The sequence below is a fragment of the Ptychodera flava genome, chromosome 8 (assembly GCF_041260155.1).
Source record: "Ptychodera flava strain L36383 chromosome 8, AS_Pfla_20210202, whole genome shotgun sequence".
NCBI lineage: Eukaryota > Metazoa > Hemichordata > Enteropneusta > Ptychoderidae > Ptychodera > Ptychodera flava.
In genome coordinates this window covers 2,810,844-2,826,944 of record NC_091935.1, presented here as the reverse complement: position 1 = coordinate 2,826,944, position 16,101 = coordinate 2,810,844, and the positions used below count along the sequence as shown (strand labels likewise).

At 37.2% G+C, this 16,101-nt stretch overlaps 1 protein-coding gene across 6 annotated transcripts in view; it reads right to left on the bottom strand.

Annotated features, from left to right (window-relative positions):
• The window catches only part of LOC139138191 (AP-3 complex subunit delta-1-like), a 41,442-nt gene that overhangs the window by 10,352 nt on the left and 14,989 nt on the right, over positions 1 to 16,101 (bottom strand). For 4 of the 6 annotated variants that reach the window (XM_070706449.1, XM_070706452.1, XM_070706450.1 and 1 more), the window contains exons 11-26: positions 16,040 to 16,088; positions 14,584 to 14,729; positions 13,900 to 14,048; positions 13,297 to 13,423; positions 12,570 to 12,908; positions 11,933 to 12,078; positions 10,737 to 10,835; positions 10,181 to 10,383; positions 6,035 to 6,189; positions 5,301 to 5,383; positions 4,622 to 4,838; positions 3,682 to 3,882; positions 3,012 to 3,125; positions 2,196 to 2,354; positions 1,875 to 1,922; positions 1,138 to 1,275 (exon numbers count right to left, since the gene is read on the bottom strand). In XM_070706449.1, coding sequence (XP_070562550.1) covers positions 1,138 to 1,275; positions 1,875 to 1,922; positions 2,196 to 2,354; positions 3,012 to 3,125; positions 3,682 to 3,882; positions 4,622 to 4,838; positions 5,301 to 5,383; positions 6,035 to 6,189; positions 10,181 to 10,383; positions 10,737 to 10,835; positions 11,933 to 12,078; positions 12,570 to 12,908; positions 13,297 to 13,423; positions 13,900 to 14,048; positions 14,584 to 14,729; positions 16,040 to 16,088 — 2,373 coding nt within the window. The remainder of the gene's footprint in view (positions 1 to 1,137; positions 1,276 to 1,874; positions 1,923 to 2,195; positions 2,355 to 3,011; positions 3,126 to 3,681; positions 3,883 to 4,621; positions 4,839 to 5,300; positions 5,384 to 6,034; positions 6,190 to 10,180; positions 10,384 to 10,736; positions 10,836 to 11,932; positions 12,079 to 12,569; positions 12,909 to 13,296; positions 13,424 to 13,899; positions 14,049 to 14,583; positions 14,730 to 16,039; positions 16,089 to 16,101) is intronic. The other 2 variants (XM_070706454.1, XM_070706455.1) reach the window with 1 other exon arrangement.

Here is a 16,101-nt window from a genome sequence, read left to right as displayed (position 1 = left end):
TTCTGGACTTTACAACTGACAATGAGAATACAATTTGACATCTTGTGGCATTTAATTTATACACTGCATGGCAAAATATCTGAGTATCTAATTAGAGTGTGTCGTGAAAGAAATATTTTGCAAAGTTTCAGGAACTTGTACAGTTTCTATCATAACTCATTTTTATACAAATTTTCTTTTTCCCAAACACCCCTAACTGCTCTTTGAATTCAGTTGTATACAATAAGTGATGTATTTTTAGTTCAGGTTTTGTTAACATTAATGTCCCTAGGCATGTCTGCATGTAAACATTTGACATTTGAGAGAGCAACAATTTGTCCTTTAGCCTTTGTTTATGTAATGGATAAACAAGATCATGTTCAGAATGCTCTCAAATATCTGGTCATTTTTGTCAATAGAAGAGCGTCCACTCACAACGTTACAGGACTGGAGGTTACCTTTTTGCTATGAGATTTGTCAATGACAAATCTACAACAGATATGATGAACTTTGCCTAAAGAACAACATCCCAGCATAATAAAACAGTAGACTTTCTCACAGCCTTTGCTGGCAATGTGAAGTGGGCCATGCATGGGCCTGATCTGGCCAGCTAGAACATTATGAACACATCACTGTAAGGCAGAGATTAGAAGATTTGTACCACAAAGGGTCTGTCAGAGAGTCAAGATAAAACAGATGAAGGACCAGTAGCTGTAACTTTTGATAATTTTTTTTTTCACTATTTTTTGCACTGATGTCAATTGCAAGTACTGGTTCTATTCCCCAACACATTTTGAAACATATGCCATTCGGTTTGTCAACACATTGTCTGTACGAGTAAAATGCGCTGTTATTGTTGACATTTGAATTCTAGTCTGGACCAAAATTGACTTGTCAGTAACAACAATGCAGTCTGTACATACAAGTTGAGTTGCCAAGCTACTGTGTATTTAAACATGCTTTAGGGATTAGAACAAGAAATTTTTGATGACACACGAAACAAAAAATGAAAAATAGTGAAAAAAGTTATTGAAAGTTATGGCTACACTTTGCTGAGAGAACAGCTTCCTTGTTGAGTTTAATTAGGACAAATCTGATATACTGGTGTATCTCTAGTTGTGTCATAAATAAAAGGACCAGAAACAGAAAAACACTTACCTCTCTAACAAGTTTTGTATTCAAGGAATCTAGAACATTAAAATCCAGCGACTTGAGGTGCTTGTTACAAAGATTACTAAAGATTACAGACACGATGACCTGGTTGCTCTGACTTGGTAACACTCTAGTTTCATAAGTCTGTATGCAAAAGAACACAGATGACAATCAGTAAATGATTTCATCTTTTTCTATTTAGGTAGAAAGCACCTAGGGGTTACAGATATTCACACTCACATTTTAACAATACTTTTCTAGTCCACCAATTGTGTGGACTCACTCTGAAGCTCTTAGAGTAAATAAATTTTTCAGAGTCTTATTTTTGAGCAAATCCAAGATTCAATTTTTCCCATAGAGTTGATAACACTCTGGTGGCGGCCATCTTGAATTTCCAATATCAGTAAGGTAATTTGTTTCCATAATGCAAATATTCCTGATTTTGAAAGAGAATGGTTAAAAGTTTCCTCAAGAGAAAAGCTTAAACAAATGTTTAATTCTTTAATTTTTGAGGCGCACACTTCCTGAAGCAGATTTTTATTGAATGTCTCAATTGCACTAATGATGTCTTCAAGTCAAGTTTAAAACAGGTGAATTTTCAATTTTATATTCCAAGAAAGAAAATCCATATTCAGACTATTGATGATGACCAAATTCACTATATGCAAAGACAGGGCTAAAATCAAACTTTTGAACTTAATAAAAAAGATTTAGAAATTTGTGGAAATCCTGTTGATACCTACCATCTTTATGTACTCACTCTCACCAAGAAGTCTATAGCTTGACATTTGCTGTGAAGGAAGAAGAGAGAAAATCAATTCAGTGGTCAGTGAAGATATTTTTCATGTACTTCTTATCAAAGAGATTTAATTTTAAAAGAGACAAGTCCATCAATGGCTTGCAGGTGCTTTTGGAACTCATTTCGAAGAGCGCCCTCTAGCGACAGATATTCAAGTTTCTGGAGCACACTGTGACATACAGGAACCAAAGGTAGCAAGATGACAAACAGCAAAAGTACGAAAAATAGCAAGCCTATAAAATAGTTCAAATTTCAGTAAACTCACCGGCAGTGGAGATTCAACCAGGGCTGGTTCTGCTTCCATTTCTGGCTCTGCCTTCACTTCATCATCCTCATCTTCTACATCCCTGTGCTTTTTCTTCTTCTTCTCTTTCCTTTCCTTTTTATCTTTCTTGTGTTTCTTTTCCTTTTTCCTCTTGTGTTTCTGCAGAGTCAATTGGAGATGCAAAAAATACAGACATGCTTGGCAATTGAATTGTGTTTTGACATGAATGTACACTTCTCTGTGCCGGTGTGTGCTATGAATTTTACGAGACATGGCCTTTCTTTCATTATTCCTACTAAGATGAGAGAATCACACACGCACACAATGGAAGTGGTAACTTTACAGAACAGCTCCCAATAAACTGCTACATTTTATTTTTGTTCTTAAAGGACGTCTTGCTATAACTAGAAGTGCAGTTTCTAACAGTAAAAGTAGTGTCTGCAAGAGACTCTTGACTAAAATTGAAGTTTGACATTGAAGAGTCAAAATGATCTATAACCTTTGTTCTGCTGTAATGCTGTTCAATGTACAGCTTTATTACTAATTGTGGCTTCAAGCATGCAATATCAGACACTGCTGCTTGAAATTTAGACAAATCTTGTCAGTGTTGCATGCATGGCTGTTGTTGCAGCTTGTAGTCTGAGCCATTAAAATGTCATTGTTTAGCAGTAGCCTCCTCAGATGTATTTTAATCATTCTTATCTGTGCAATTTCGAAAAATGTAATCTAAATTATTTACTTTTGCATACAAATGAGGACAACAACCATGTCCTTTGTCCGTGGGGACTAACTAACTACACAAAAGCTAAAGCTTACATCTTCTGCTTCTTCTTGTACATCTTCCAGGACTTCTTGAAGAGCGGCTTTAGTGGCGTCCTCACCAAGCTTGGGGGCATCAGTACCAGATAACCAGAAGTTAATATCATCCAGCTAGTGTCAACAGAGATATCACAGACAAAGAAGACAAAAACTGAAGAACACATAACACACTAAACCATGCACAGCCCAAGCTTAACTTAATATCCCGTGGATGACAACATGCAGTGTGTGAGGGTCAGAGGTCACGTATGGGGATGGGGTGGGAAAATGAACTGCCATATGCTACATGAGACAAAATCAAAAAAACCATGGCTACGACAGGATTACCACGTTTTGCACACCACTGTAAATACAAGCCACAGTACATTTCAAAACTAAGCATCACGACGATAAAATTTACATTGTGCATGTAAATTTAACTTTATTAATAAAATGTCAAATAAACACAAAATTACTTGTAAATGAGTGGCTTCAAATAGAAATCTGTGAAAATAATGGAATTTCAATTAACTTGGATTGTGAATTGTAATAACCTTTTCAATGAAATGGTAAATATACCAAATATTTCATGAAATTTAACCAATTACAGCACAATTAAGTGATTTTTTTGTGAATGTTAGCATGATTTTCACACGTTCAATCTACACCTACAAGTCTATTGATCTACCTGTCCTTCCATGGATTCCGGTTTCTCTTCCAGAGTTTTTGCCACTGGTGATGGTGGTGGCGTTGCTGGAGCTTCTTTGCTGAACTCATTCTTTGTCAAATCATCGTCAAGATCACCCATTAAGTTTTCTTCAACATCAGGGACCCCTGATTCAGCCTCTTCATAACCATCCGCAGCAGCTCTTCTTTTGGTCTTCTTCTCCTGATTACAAAAAAGATTAAAAGAAAATGATTTATTACCTGAGATATAATAGTTGTTGCATTTTGACAAATTTTTCTTTCAAATTTTTTTTCAAATTTTTCTTTCTCTTTGGCAAAACACTATACAGATCAAAAATGCGATGTTATTGCCTGCTTGCTGGAAATTGAGAGTCCAAGGTCATATGTTAGTGATATTGATGCTCACTGAGTAATTATTATTTTTTGTTCTTGCTAAACGCACGGTGAGTAAACATGTACCATTAAAGGCTTTCTTTGTCCTTGGGGAGGGGGAGGGGGGGGGGGGCAGCACTGTACCAAACTGAACTGTTAAATAATTCCAGAAAACCTGTGATATATAAAAATAAACAGGGCATCAAGCAATATTTTAATATTTCAGTGAAAGTGGCAATATTGTATATTTTTAGTCAATGACTTAACATGCATCATTTGAAAAAAATTAAAAACCTGATATGCATAGATGTTTGTAATGCAATATAGTAGATCAAAGTTAATTTTCTCGGAGCCTTTTAAACTTTCGTCCTCAAAACATGAGATATGCCTGTCTTATAATGTGCCTTTGACTTAATTTTGAAAGGGGGAGACAATTTCAAAACAATGGATAGCTTGGACTCATATACAAATGAAAATACAAAAACTTGTGCAATGTTTCTACAAAACAACAAAGAGGTAAAATTTAAGAACAAAGATGGCAAGTGTATAGGAGGACATGAAAAAAATACCTTTTTATCTTTTTTGTCTTTCTTCTTTTGTTTTTCATCTTTCTTTTTATGATGATGGCGATGCTTTTTCTTGTGTTTTTCATCCACTGTGACATCTGCTGTGATATCCCCAGTGCTGGGTTCTGCAATTTTTAGCCCACCAGAAGTGGACGTTGTGGGCGCCGACTCCACTACCCTGTGAGTTCTCACTGGCAATTGTTCTGTGACATCCAGTGGTCTAATCAGAGAAAAACACATTCAGTGATATAAACCAAACCAGAGTAATAAATTATTCCAATTTTAAACTGTTTAGTGTTTGAAACATGAAAGCATTCGAACTGGTACGCTTAATTTTGGGATGACCAAGACTAGACAGCATACATGTACAAACTGGTTGACTTTTGAAGCAAAAAGCCCTAAAATGTGAAGTTGAATTTATTTTACTGGAAGTGTAAAAATCTGTGACAAAAGTTTTGAGGTATTTCAAAATTCAAAGGCAGTTTCTTAGACACTAGAAGGAATCATTCAGGTGAATCATTCAGGCAGTGTAGAGTCTTGACTGTGGAGGTCTCAAAAGCATCAACAAACGGAAACTTGTAGTTTTTTAACATTGAAAATCAAAGGAATTTAACAAGGTACAGACTGGCTGGTATTTCAATGTATAAAACTTGGTAGGGAAAGTTAAAGTGTTTGAACTCACTTTTCAATGTCAATGTCAGCTAATGCTCTGTGCGGATCATCTGGATCCATGTGTTCCTCTTCACCATCACTCATTGTTGCACCCTGCAAACACACAACCCACAAATCAATGTAGAAGGTAGAATGCGCCCTCGCTGGTAGTTATTGGACTCTCAAATTTTCACAACACTTCTGGGGTTCATTTTGAAGCTCATGGAGTAATTAAAAATTTCATTGTTTCTTTTTCGTGAAAATCAAAAACTTCAATTTTCTAATGAAGTTAACACTGAGATGGAGGCTATCGTCTGTAAATGTTAGGTAATTTGTTTCTCAACGACATGGTGACCCCTAGTATTTATTCTTAAGATGAAATAGTTAAAGTTTCTTTGAGGAAAGTTTGGATGCAAGTGCAAGTCTTTTACTTTTCAGACACATACCATCTTAATGTCATCTTAGAATTTGTTTGTGACATTGTTGAGAAAAAATAATTGGTAAAACCCAATTTTTATTCTTGATTTTGAAAGAGAATGGTAGAAAGTTTCCTTGAGAAAAGTTTGAGCAAAAGTTTAAGTCTTTCATTTTCAAGTCACTCACTACCATAACTAGACTTACATCAGGCATATCAACTGTCACGTCACTCACTACCATAACTAGACTTACATCAGGCATATCAACTGTCACGTCACTCACTACCATAACTAGACTTACATCAGGCATATCAACTGTCACGTCACTCACTACCATAACTAGACTTACATCAGGCATATCAACTGTCGTATCTACTTCATGCATAACAGGGATATCTTCATCAGATTCCATGTCACGACCTTTCTTGCCCTTCTTCTTCTTCTTCTTCCTTCGTTTTTCCTTCTTGGTCTGCTCCTTCATGTATTTCTCAGTCACTGTCATACCTGCACAGGAGGAAAAAACCACACGTCACAAAACAACTGAAAGTAAGTTTCTGTTTTGAAAAACAAAACAAAATCCGACCCATGCCAGTACTTCATAGCTATATATTAAATCAATTTTGATTCAGAGAGACCATGGGTCAATGAATAAAAATAGCTGGATATATAAATAAATAAATGCGTAGTTAAGGTAGAACGCACCTCGGGGACAGATATTCGGGCCTTCAAATTTTATCAATTTTCTTCTGACCTACCACTTGTGGGGGCTCATTTTGAAGCTCTTGGTGAAAGAAAAGTTTTCACCGTCTTAATTTTTCGAAAATCGAAAATTTTATTTTTTCCCATAGAGTTAACACAGGGATGGCGGCCATTTTGAATTTCAAATATCGAGAAATCGCAAGTTATTTGTCTCTCTAGTACCAAAGTTTGCACGGTGACCCCTGATTTTTATTCTTGCTTCGGTAAGAGAATGGTTTAAAGTTTCACTGAGGAAAGTTTGAGCAAAAGTTTAAGTCTTTCACTTTCGAGGTGCATATTACCTTAAATGAATGAATAAATGCCATATAACAAATGAACACAAAAGATCATGGAAGGACACTTATTGTACACACTGATATTTAGATATTTCTGAGAATCACCTATACAGAGGAGAAAGGTACAAGTGAGGGGTTTTATATAAGTGGGGGCTTTCGGAATGGATAGAAAGAAATTGAGGTGTTTGGAGGCTGGGATGATCATCAGTATTAACACAGCATTGAGAATCATTTCATGTCCAAGTTTTGGTATGAACCTCTCCTCTGGGATTGGTAAAAATTGGATCTCCACCTTGGGGAAGAGAAAGTGGGATGGAACTCACTTTTGTTGATATATTTCACTTGCTATGGTTGTTCAAAGAAAGATATCTCCCGACTTTTTCCTGATTCTACCCACTGCAAGTTGCCCTTTCTGTCCACACCCAATGTTTGGATAAATTTAGCTTCATTCATGTCAAGGAATATTGACTCTGACAAGGAGAGGGGATTTTGGTGAGGGGATGGAACTTGGATGTGGAGAGTGGAAGATGCATCGGGGATGTTGGGGAGGGTGGAAAAAATAACAAGGATACTGACAAATACATTCACTTAAAACACACCAAAGTTCGTCAAGCATAAAAAAGAAAAATGTTGAGTTATGAAACGGCTATTGACCATGCATAGAACATGACACAGGTGTTTATACATAATAATACAAGCCAGACCATAGAATTAACATTATTAAACATCTATTTATTATTGACAATAATAACATCTTCAGTGAGTCACTCTATCAAAAAGTAAAGATAACATCCACACTTTCTGAAAAAAAAATTATATATTTAAAGCAGTTTATGCATGCACCAATAACATTATCACTGCCCCACTTAATAGGTCACAGGTTCCAAGTCAAACGCTTACACAGCATTCTGAGAATTCTCGCCAACAATATCAACTTTACACACAATTATTATGATAAAAATTAATAAAAAACTTCTTATTGAAGCACCTGAAGAGTCCAAAAATTAGGAGCTAAGAATTATAATACGGGATGTTATCATAACTAAATTATCTTGTTGTGAGACTGCATTGTCCCTCTATACATTCCCCTGATGACAACTGTGCTTACATCCACCATGCAGTACTTTTTCTGGATGCAAAGTTTTAGCCAAATCAATCCCTATGTACAAATTAGTGAACTGTATTACGCTAAGACGTTGTAGTATGTGAGATTTGACTGATAAAGCTGAGCTCCGTGCTTAAAAGTCAGCCATAACAGAGTTATAGAAGCATTCCACAGACAGCCACCATGCAACAACACAGTACAACACCACATCTACAAATCACAGTAAGATACAATGCCTAGAACTCTTGCACCCAACGAAATGACACGAGATGACTGACTTCCTGAGCTGTAGAAATCAGAGGACATTTTCAGAATTGAAATTTTTTTTTCTGACATGAATTTGGTGTGAATTTCTGAGATGAAGTCAAAACAAAGGGTGGAAGAGTTGAATGAAGATATGTAGATGGGAGAAAGGATACAAAATAAAGCGGAAAAATTCACCTGGGATATGAGAATATGCAGATTTTGTTCCTCTCCCTTCACCTGAAGAAACCTTTTTTTGTTTCAAGCCTAGAAATGATTACATTGAGTTGTGGGCGGTATTAGTGTCTGATATAAATACATGGGTGAGGAACTAGAGAGTGAATCTTACACCATGAAAACATGGACATGCACATCACATTCAATACAGAGAAAGACATGTTAGAGTTATGAGACGCATCTGGTTATCGCTTAATTTTTTACATGCTTTGGTGAAGTAGTTGCAAAATGTACCATTGATGCAGACAGCTTTGAGAGAAGTGAGTTCACGAGTGGAAATGTAGACAGACAGAATATCACGCAAGCTGCATGAAAAAGGTTTGGTTCTGTGAGAATAAGTGCTTTTTCTTTTATGATGGGCAATGATTTTGGTGATTTAATTATCGGAAGAGCAAATGGTACAGAGTTCCTGTGGCACATATCTTGATGCGAGTGCAGTCTGTCATCACCTGATCATAAATTATTCCCAACAGTACTTTAATGAGCATTGGAAACTCTAATAAAAAATACAACTAGTCACTCAGGATATCTGCCAGCTTAATCTCTTTACTAAGTGTTACTTATACTACATTATCAACTTTGACGGGGTATGAACACCTTATACCAAGATGTTTGCACACCGAGGGTATCATATCAAGCCAGTCAGGGGCATTATCTGCCATTAAGCCAGAGCACCAGCTATGATGGCTAGGGTATACTCAACCCAAAAACATGGATATCAATCCCACCAGAGTATATGCTCTTTATTGCCTATTGACCTTACAAATGTATTAACTCACCAAAGCCTGAATACCAACCCTGCCAGGTTTACATTCAAACTGGATATGAACTCTGCCTGGGCATACATCCAAACTTGGTATCAACCCTGCCAGGGCATATACCCAAACTGGATATTAACCCTGCCAGGGCATATACCCAAACTGGATATACCCACACTGGATATTAACCCTGCCTGGGCATACATCCAAACTTGGTATCAACCCTGCCAGAGCATATACCCAAACTGGATATTAACCCTGCCAGGGCATATACCCAAACTGGATATACCCAAACTGGATATTAACCCTGCCAGGGCATATACCCAAACTGGATATTAACCCTGCCAGAGCATATACACAAACCAGATATCAACCCTGCTGGGGCATATGCCCAAACTGGGTATCAACCCTGCCAGGGCATATACCCAAACCAGATATCAACCCTGCAAGGACATATACCCAAACCAGATATCAACCCTGCTGGGGCATAACCCCAAACTGGGTATCAACCCTGCCAAGGAGTTTACTCTTTAAGGGCATTAGCCCTGCTGGGGAAGGTATTTCCTCTACAAGGATACTGTAAATGTAGGTCAAATCCTAAAGCTGACAAGGGTGTTCACAAAGAATTGATATTAACCCAACCAGGGTATCAACTAAACAGACTTACTAGCCCCTATACTGATAAATCTGACAATGCAGCATGGAATGTACAACAGTGTTCTCCCCAGAAATTTGTGATAGTGTAGCAGCAAATTAAAATAACCACATGAATAATTCTTATGTTAATGAGTTTCCATGATCACCTTCCCCCGCCCCCAAATTGGCAGCCACTATCTTTTCACTGCTCTGGGGAGAACACTGCTATTGCTTCTGCTTCAGCACAGCAGGTGCAGATAGAACGTGAATTAACCCTGCACCAGTTTGAGATAACTGCGGACAAGTCTGAGAAGTGCCTGTTGAAACGTGCAAACCAGAGAGAGCAGCTAGGAAGTACCAATGAGTCGTTTTGAAGCCAACAACGTGTTTCAATTTATTGCATCTGAGTGTGTTGGGGATGGATATTGCTACCACAGACAGACATTAAGTGATAGGTTCTACAACTATTTGATAACAATTACCTGGTACGTGTAACGGAATGGATATATCCAGCTTTGCATACGGAATATCATCAACGTTGATTGCATCTCTCTTGCTCTTTGGTGTATCCATCTTCAAGTAATGCGGATTGCTCTTTTGCTCTTCACGTCTTGCAGCTCTTCGTTTGGCCAGTTCTTCATCATCTAACTCTTCATACTTCACTGTGCTTTGCTGATAAATGTATCTAGTTGACCAGAGAAACCAGACAGGAGATTTATACCAGAGATTTGCAATTATTATAGTCAGTACATTCTTGTAATTCTTGTATAAGTTTGAGTAATGGACATTTCATAGACTTTCAAGAACTAAGATCACATACTTCTTTTTCGGATACTCTGACAAAAAATGTAGGTACAAATTATTCCAGTTATTATTTGGAAAGTACAGGAGAATATATCTGAGACATCAAAACTTAACAAAGGATCTTCCTCATTAGGTCTTGTCTGATCAGGTCAACTTTAGACAATGTCTCTTTCAATAGAAAAATTACCACTGATAATTATGGTTGCATGAAGACTACACACATTCAACACATACCTCTGTTCCGATTGAGGCCCGGTTACAAATAGAGCTTCAGCAAGGGTTCCCTCATCACTATCAGATGGTGGCTCGTTGATCCATTTGTCCAAATCAAGGCTGTTAAGGAGGAGATATTAAAATATGTGTCATAATCATGTTACCAGATATGAACTGAACATGCTCACGTGTGTAGTAGAGAGTCAAGGCTGTCATTTAGTTCAACTAGTCTTTATCATGAAGTGGTATGTGACATAAGCGTAAGTAGCAAGTTTCATTAATTTTTGTGATTAATTACAGGATATGGTAATTAATGGCTGATGAATTGCATTCTTAAATGTCATCGCATAGTGCAAAAAGCTCTCTGTAAGATTAATATGCTAATATGTTTTTAGAATAAAAATAGTCTGATCTGAAAAACACGTCATTGATGATAAAAGTTGATTACAGAATGTTTGGAGAAATTGCTCCTTTCATTTTATACAGTGTAGATGCTATTAGGTTTGGGAGTGTTACCTGGTATATGACACTATGGTCATCATGCGTCCCATGGACAACCATGTAATAGAAAAATTAAAACTTTGATAACTTCATTAATATGAATATCACGCCCATCAAAATCTATTCAGTTTTTGCCATTTGATATCTGAAGCCATGTACAAAATTTGGTTGAAATCTATCCAGCCGTTCTTGAGATATCGTGTATACAGACAGACAGACAGACACACACACACATTGCTAAACCATAAGGCCATGTGTGACACACAAAAACTTGTGACAACTTGGCGTTTTCATCACCTGAATCACAAGTAGTTTAGAGATGATATAGAAAGACAATATACATTGAAACTATATTATATTAAACCTCTCTGAAGCTACAGAATTTGTACGGAACTATGTGGGATATGTTGAATTCAAAGAGACTAAGGTAAGTGGGTAATCTCATGCGGTTACTACACAAAACTATTGCCACTGACTTCACTCAAAACGAAACAAAAAGAATGTGATGATAAGTTTTTCTATGCTTTGCTTGACATGATATTACAATTAATTTATTCTTACATGAAATCTCTGCTACTAATTTTGTCTGGAATTGTCATCTCCCTAACCCAGTATTGTAATACATTAACACCTACGTATTTAAATACTTCTATAGGAAATATTTGTCAATGCAATATATTTGACTGAACGATATTGAAGTTTTCATTTTCACATACCCATCTGGTACAGCTACTTTCTTCTGAGCTTTAGGGGCCACGGGATTCAGTTCACCTTCAAAGAGTGCAGCAACCTCCTCACCAACCACCACTTCCTTAGTTTGCAGCTTTTGAACATATTTCAACAGTTGTAGAATACAGCAGGCCTGCAAAACACCAACAGTTTCAGATAAACAGGTGTTATGCTGAATATTGGCAGAGTTGCATGAAATACATGTAAATTCATCTTCGAGTGAAATGGAACTTAACCCCTTTCCTTCCAGACAGTATCACTTCCCCATCAGCCAAGTCAGTGAAAAGCGGTATTGAGCCAAAACATGACGTATTTTCACCCACTTGGCTTGGTCAGTTATAGCATCTTTAATAAAAAAAAATCAAGTTTACAGTATTTATGTTTTCAACAGCTTTCAAATGTACAGTATTATGTTATGCAAGACACCAGGTACCTGAATATTCCGTATCGATTCAGATTAGCATAAATTTCAATATAATTTACATAAATGAATACTAATTCATCTCACATCTTGTACTCAGAGACCTGTTTGCACTGTGAGTGATGGCATGTGTAGACAGCAACATTAACCATACAGTGTGATTTCAAAGCACTTTGATTTATAAACAAGAAGGAATTACACACCCTTTCTTGTACTTCCAAGTCTGCACTTTCAGTAAACATAGGCATTCTCTCAACCATCATCTGCGTGATCTGCACCATCTGTTCTTTGTCTCCGTCCTTCTCAGCACACACAAGCACATGGCTGTACAACTTCAGTGTGTTCTGCACGTACACACTCTGTATGTGACCCGGCAGACTGGTGACCCTGCCTTTGAGCATGGCATCCAGAGTGGCTTTAGGATCATACAGATGCTCTGAGAATTCACCGACAATCCATGCTGCCGCATACAACACCTCACAGATTCCATTTCTGTGGGTGGCTGAACCAAGCAGCAAGTGGGAATTATCCAGCAACTGAGCCTGCAAAAAGATTCATATACAGTGTCACTGTATGGTCAAACCACTCAAAGTTTTTTAGATACCAGGCAAGGAAACACAACAAACTGTGAATGCATTTGAAAAATGCTTGATATGGGAAACTTTCTCCATCAATTTGAACCCTGTAGGCAAAATTATATTGCTTTAATATGTTTGATAATTCTCTACTAACAGCTCTACTGATCTTGCTTTCTGGGATTCCAAAATACCAAGAGAGAAATATTTTAATGTGTAGATGCACCTAATGAAACCTGTAGGTGATGATGCTTAACATTCATGAATGTTTAATATATACATGTAAAGTAATCCTGCACAAAAAGAGACACAAAAATCAAAACTGCGGGATCAGATGTGAAGAAAACATTCTTACCATTTGAGAGACTGTGAAATGTCTGATTGCTTTGACTCGTATTGCAACATCTAACATCTGGGATGCAATCAGTTTACCATGTCTTGTCCCTTCTATTCTGGTTAGCTCTACCAGAATACTCACATACCTGGTGAAGAGAAATGGAAAACCAGACACATTGTAACATCGCTTATTATTCACAGAAGGATCGCAGTAGCCAACGACACTGTTCTGTAGAAGGCTACAAAGTATCAACTGAGGAATCAGGAGGGAGTTGTGAGCTTTTATTGTGCTAATAAAGGACCCCTCAGGTGAGTGAAAGATTTTTAAGTAGTATCGTCTGGATTAAGAATCAATTAGGCACATAGCTCTCATCTCAAAGGTCAGTGTTTTGTACCCGTAATAAAAAGGAAAACCAGACATATTATAACATCCCTTATTATTCACAGAACGTAATGTAAATAGTTCTCACCACTCCAAATTGATAAACCATTAATTATTACTATTAGTAGTTGGCAATCTACAAAAACAACTTAAATTAGGCAATCGGTGAATGTTCACAACTCAGATTTACGATAAACGAAACAACTGCTCTTCAAAGCTGGTGATATATATGGCACTTACCACTCAAAGTTGGTAATATACTGATAATTGGACTGGCTGCAAATCTGGATAATCTTGGACAACAGTTCATCTCTGTACTGTGTACCCTCTGCTTTGTCCATGTGAATCATTAATTTCTTCACAATTTCCATCAAATTCTTCTTTGACACCTTGATATTGTCGAAAATCCAAAACAAGGGTATGATGTTTAAGTGTCGGTATCAACACCCATTCTAGTCTCATTGGTGAACTTCTCACAGAATACTGATGAAGAACATTATATGAAGACCATGTTGTGTATGTGACGCTGTCGGAAATCATGTGAATTCAGTAGAAAACTACATAGTGAATCTTTCTTTGTTGTATTGGCCTTAACGAGAGTATGTACAGCTGTGGTCATCACTGAGATGTTTTATTTTGATACTCCTAAAGTTTTACAACAGCAAACACTGCATGACAATAAACTTGTGGTGAAGCCATACAGATGTTACCCACATTCATGCAAAGGTGGTTTGATTCATATTGTTGGCAAACACTGTAAGGTTGAATATCAAAATCTTGCAAAAGCTCATAATGAGCTGAAAAACAGCAAATCTACTGAAAAAGCTAATTTTTTCAACTTTTGAGACCATTCCTTTAGTCTTACTGACAGATTGTTTCATCTAAACCGTACATGTAGGTTCTGACTGTGAAGTGACAACTTACCATGCCATACAACAGATCTAGGGCTCTGAGTCTAATGGATTCATCCTTGTCATCTAAACATTGCAATATAAGATCTTTGTGGCTCTGCACAGACTTTGGATGGGTCTTCAGTATTCTTCCCATGGCCAACAAACCCAGGTATTTTACTACAGAGATACAAGATGTACAAATGAAACAAAAGATAGTTACATTGGATTTTTCAGAGGCTACCAATTTTCAAAGTCATGGTATGCAGTTTCTTGAGTTAAACATTCACACAAAGACAGAACTATATTCAAATATACAAAAATTCTCATTTTGCAAGCTTTATGGAGTTGCTCTCTCTGTACACACATTCCTGGTTTGATAAATGAGATGAGTTCACAAAGGAAGACATGAGTTGCTGCATAGCTGTCAAAAGTACAAAGTATCTGTTTACGATTCAGGTCTAGGTTGCTTGTCACATGCACCTGTGGCTTTGAGGTAGAATGCACCACAGGGACAGATATTTGGACAGTACAATTTTTCCAATACTTTTCTAGTCTATCACTTGTTGGGGGGGGGGGGGGGGGGCGGCCTCAGATTGAAAGTCTTGGAGTACTACATGTTTTCATCGTCTCAGTTTTGTGAAAGTCAAAAATTTAATCTTTCCCAACAGAATGGACATTTGGATGGCTATCAGTATTGGCAAATGTTGGGTACTATAATTTGATTCTCTGGTACCAAACTTTGCACAGTGACCCCTGATTTTTATTCTTGACCTGGTATGAAAATAGCTGCAAGTTTCCTTTAAGAAAGTCTGAACAAAATTCATTTCAGTTTCAAGGTACATACTTCCATAACAGTGTTTTTACTAAGGTTTGACGGTACACAGTCCATGTTGCCGACAATGCTAATGATATGCATAGTGTACAAGTTTAAGGTCTCCTCGACTAACTTTCAGCTGGTTGCTCACTTTCTACTATTTTTATAGTACTTTATACAAAGTCGCAGACTTATTCTACCTGCAACTTAAAACTGATAGTGATTTTGTAGCTCATTTTTTACTATTTTTCATAGTATTTGATAGCCGGTATCAGACAGTTCGTGTTTGTGTGGGCTACATAGACGATCTGCCGGTTTGATAAAAACACGGCAAAGGTTTGGGACTCAAAGCACTCTTTCTGTCCCCTGACAGGAGATTGCATTACAGTAACATTGGTGAATGCTGTAACGTGATAAGGGATCCCCATTGAATTTACTGGGGTACTTTTCCTAACAATAACACAGTAACATATTGCAATTTGGTGGTACATGGTTTCACTGCGAATAAACACTTTGTCAGCTGAGGTGAATAGAATTCATGCTGATCACATGATGATCACATGTCATGCACATGATGAATGGGATTATCTTTTACCATGACAACCTTGGACATTCTATTGAAATTTTGACCATATCATTGAACAAGACCATCAATTTGGGCATGCAGACTTACAGTTTTGGTCTGAATCTTCAATCAAAATTCTCAGTTTCTGTACACACAGCTGAAATGGAAAG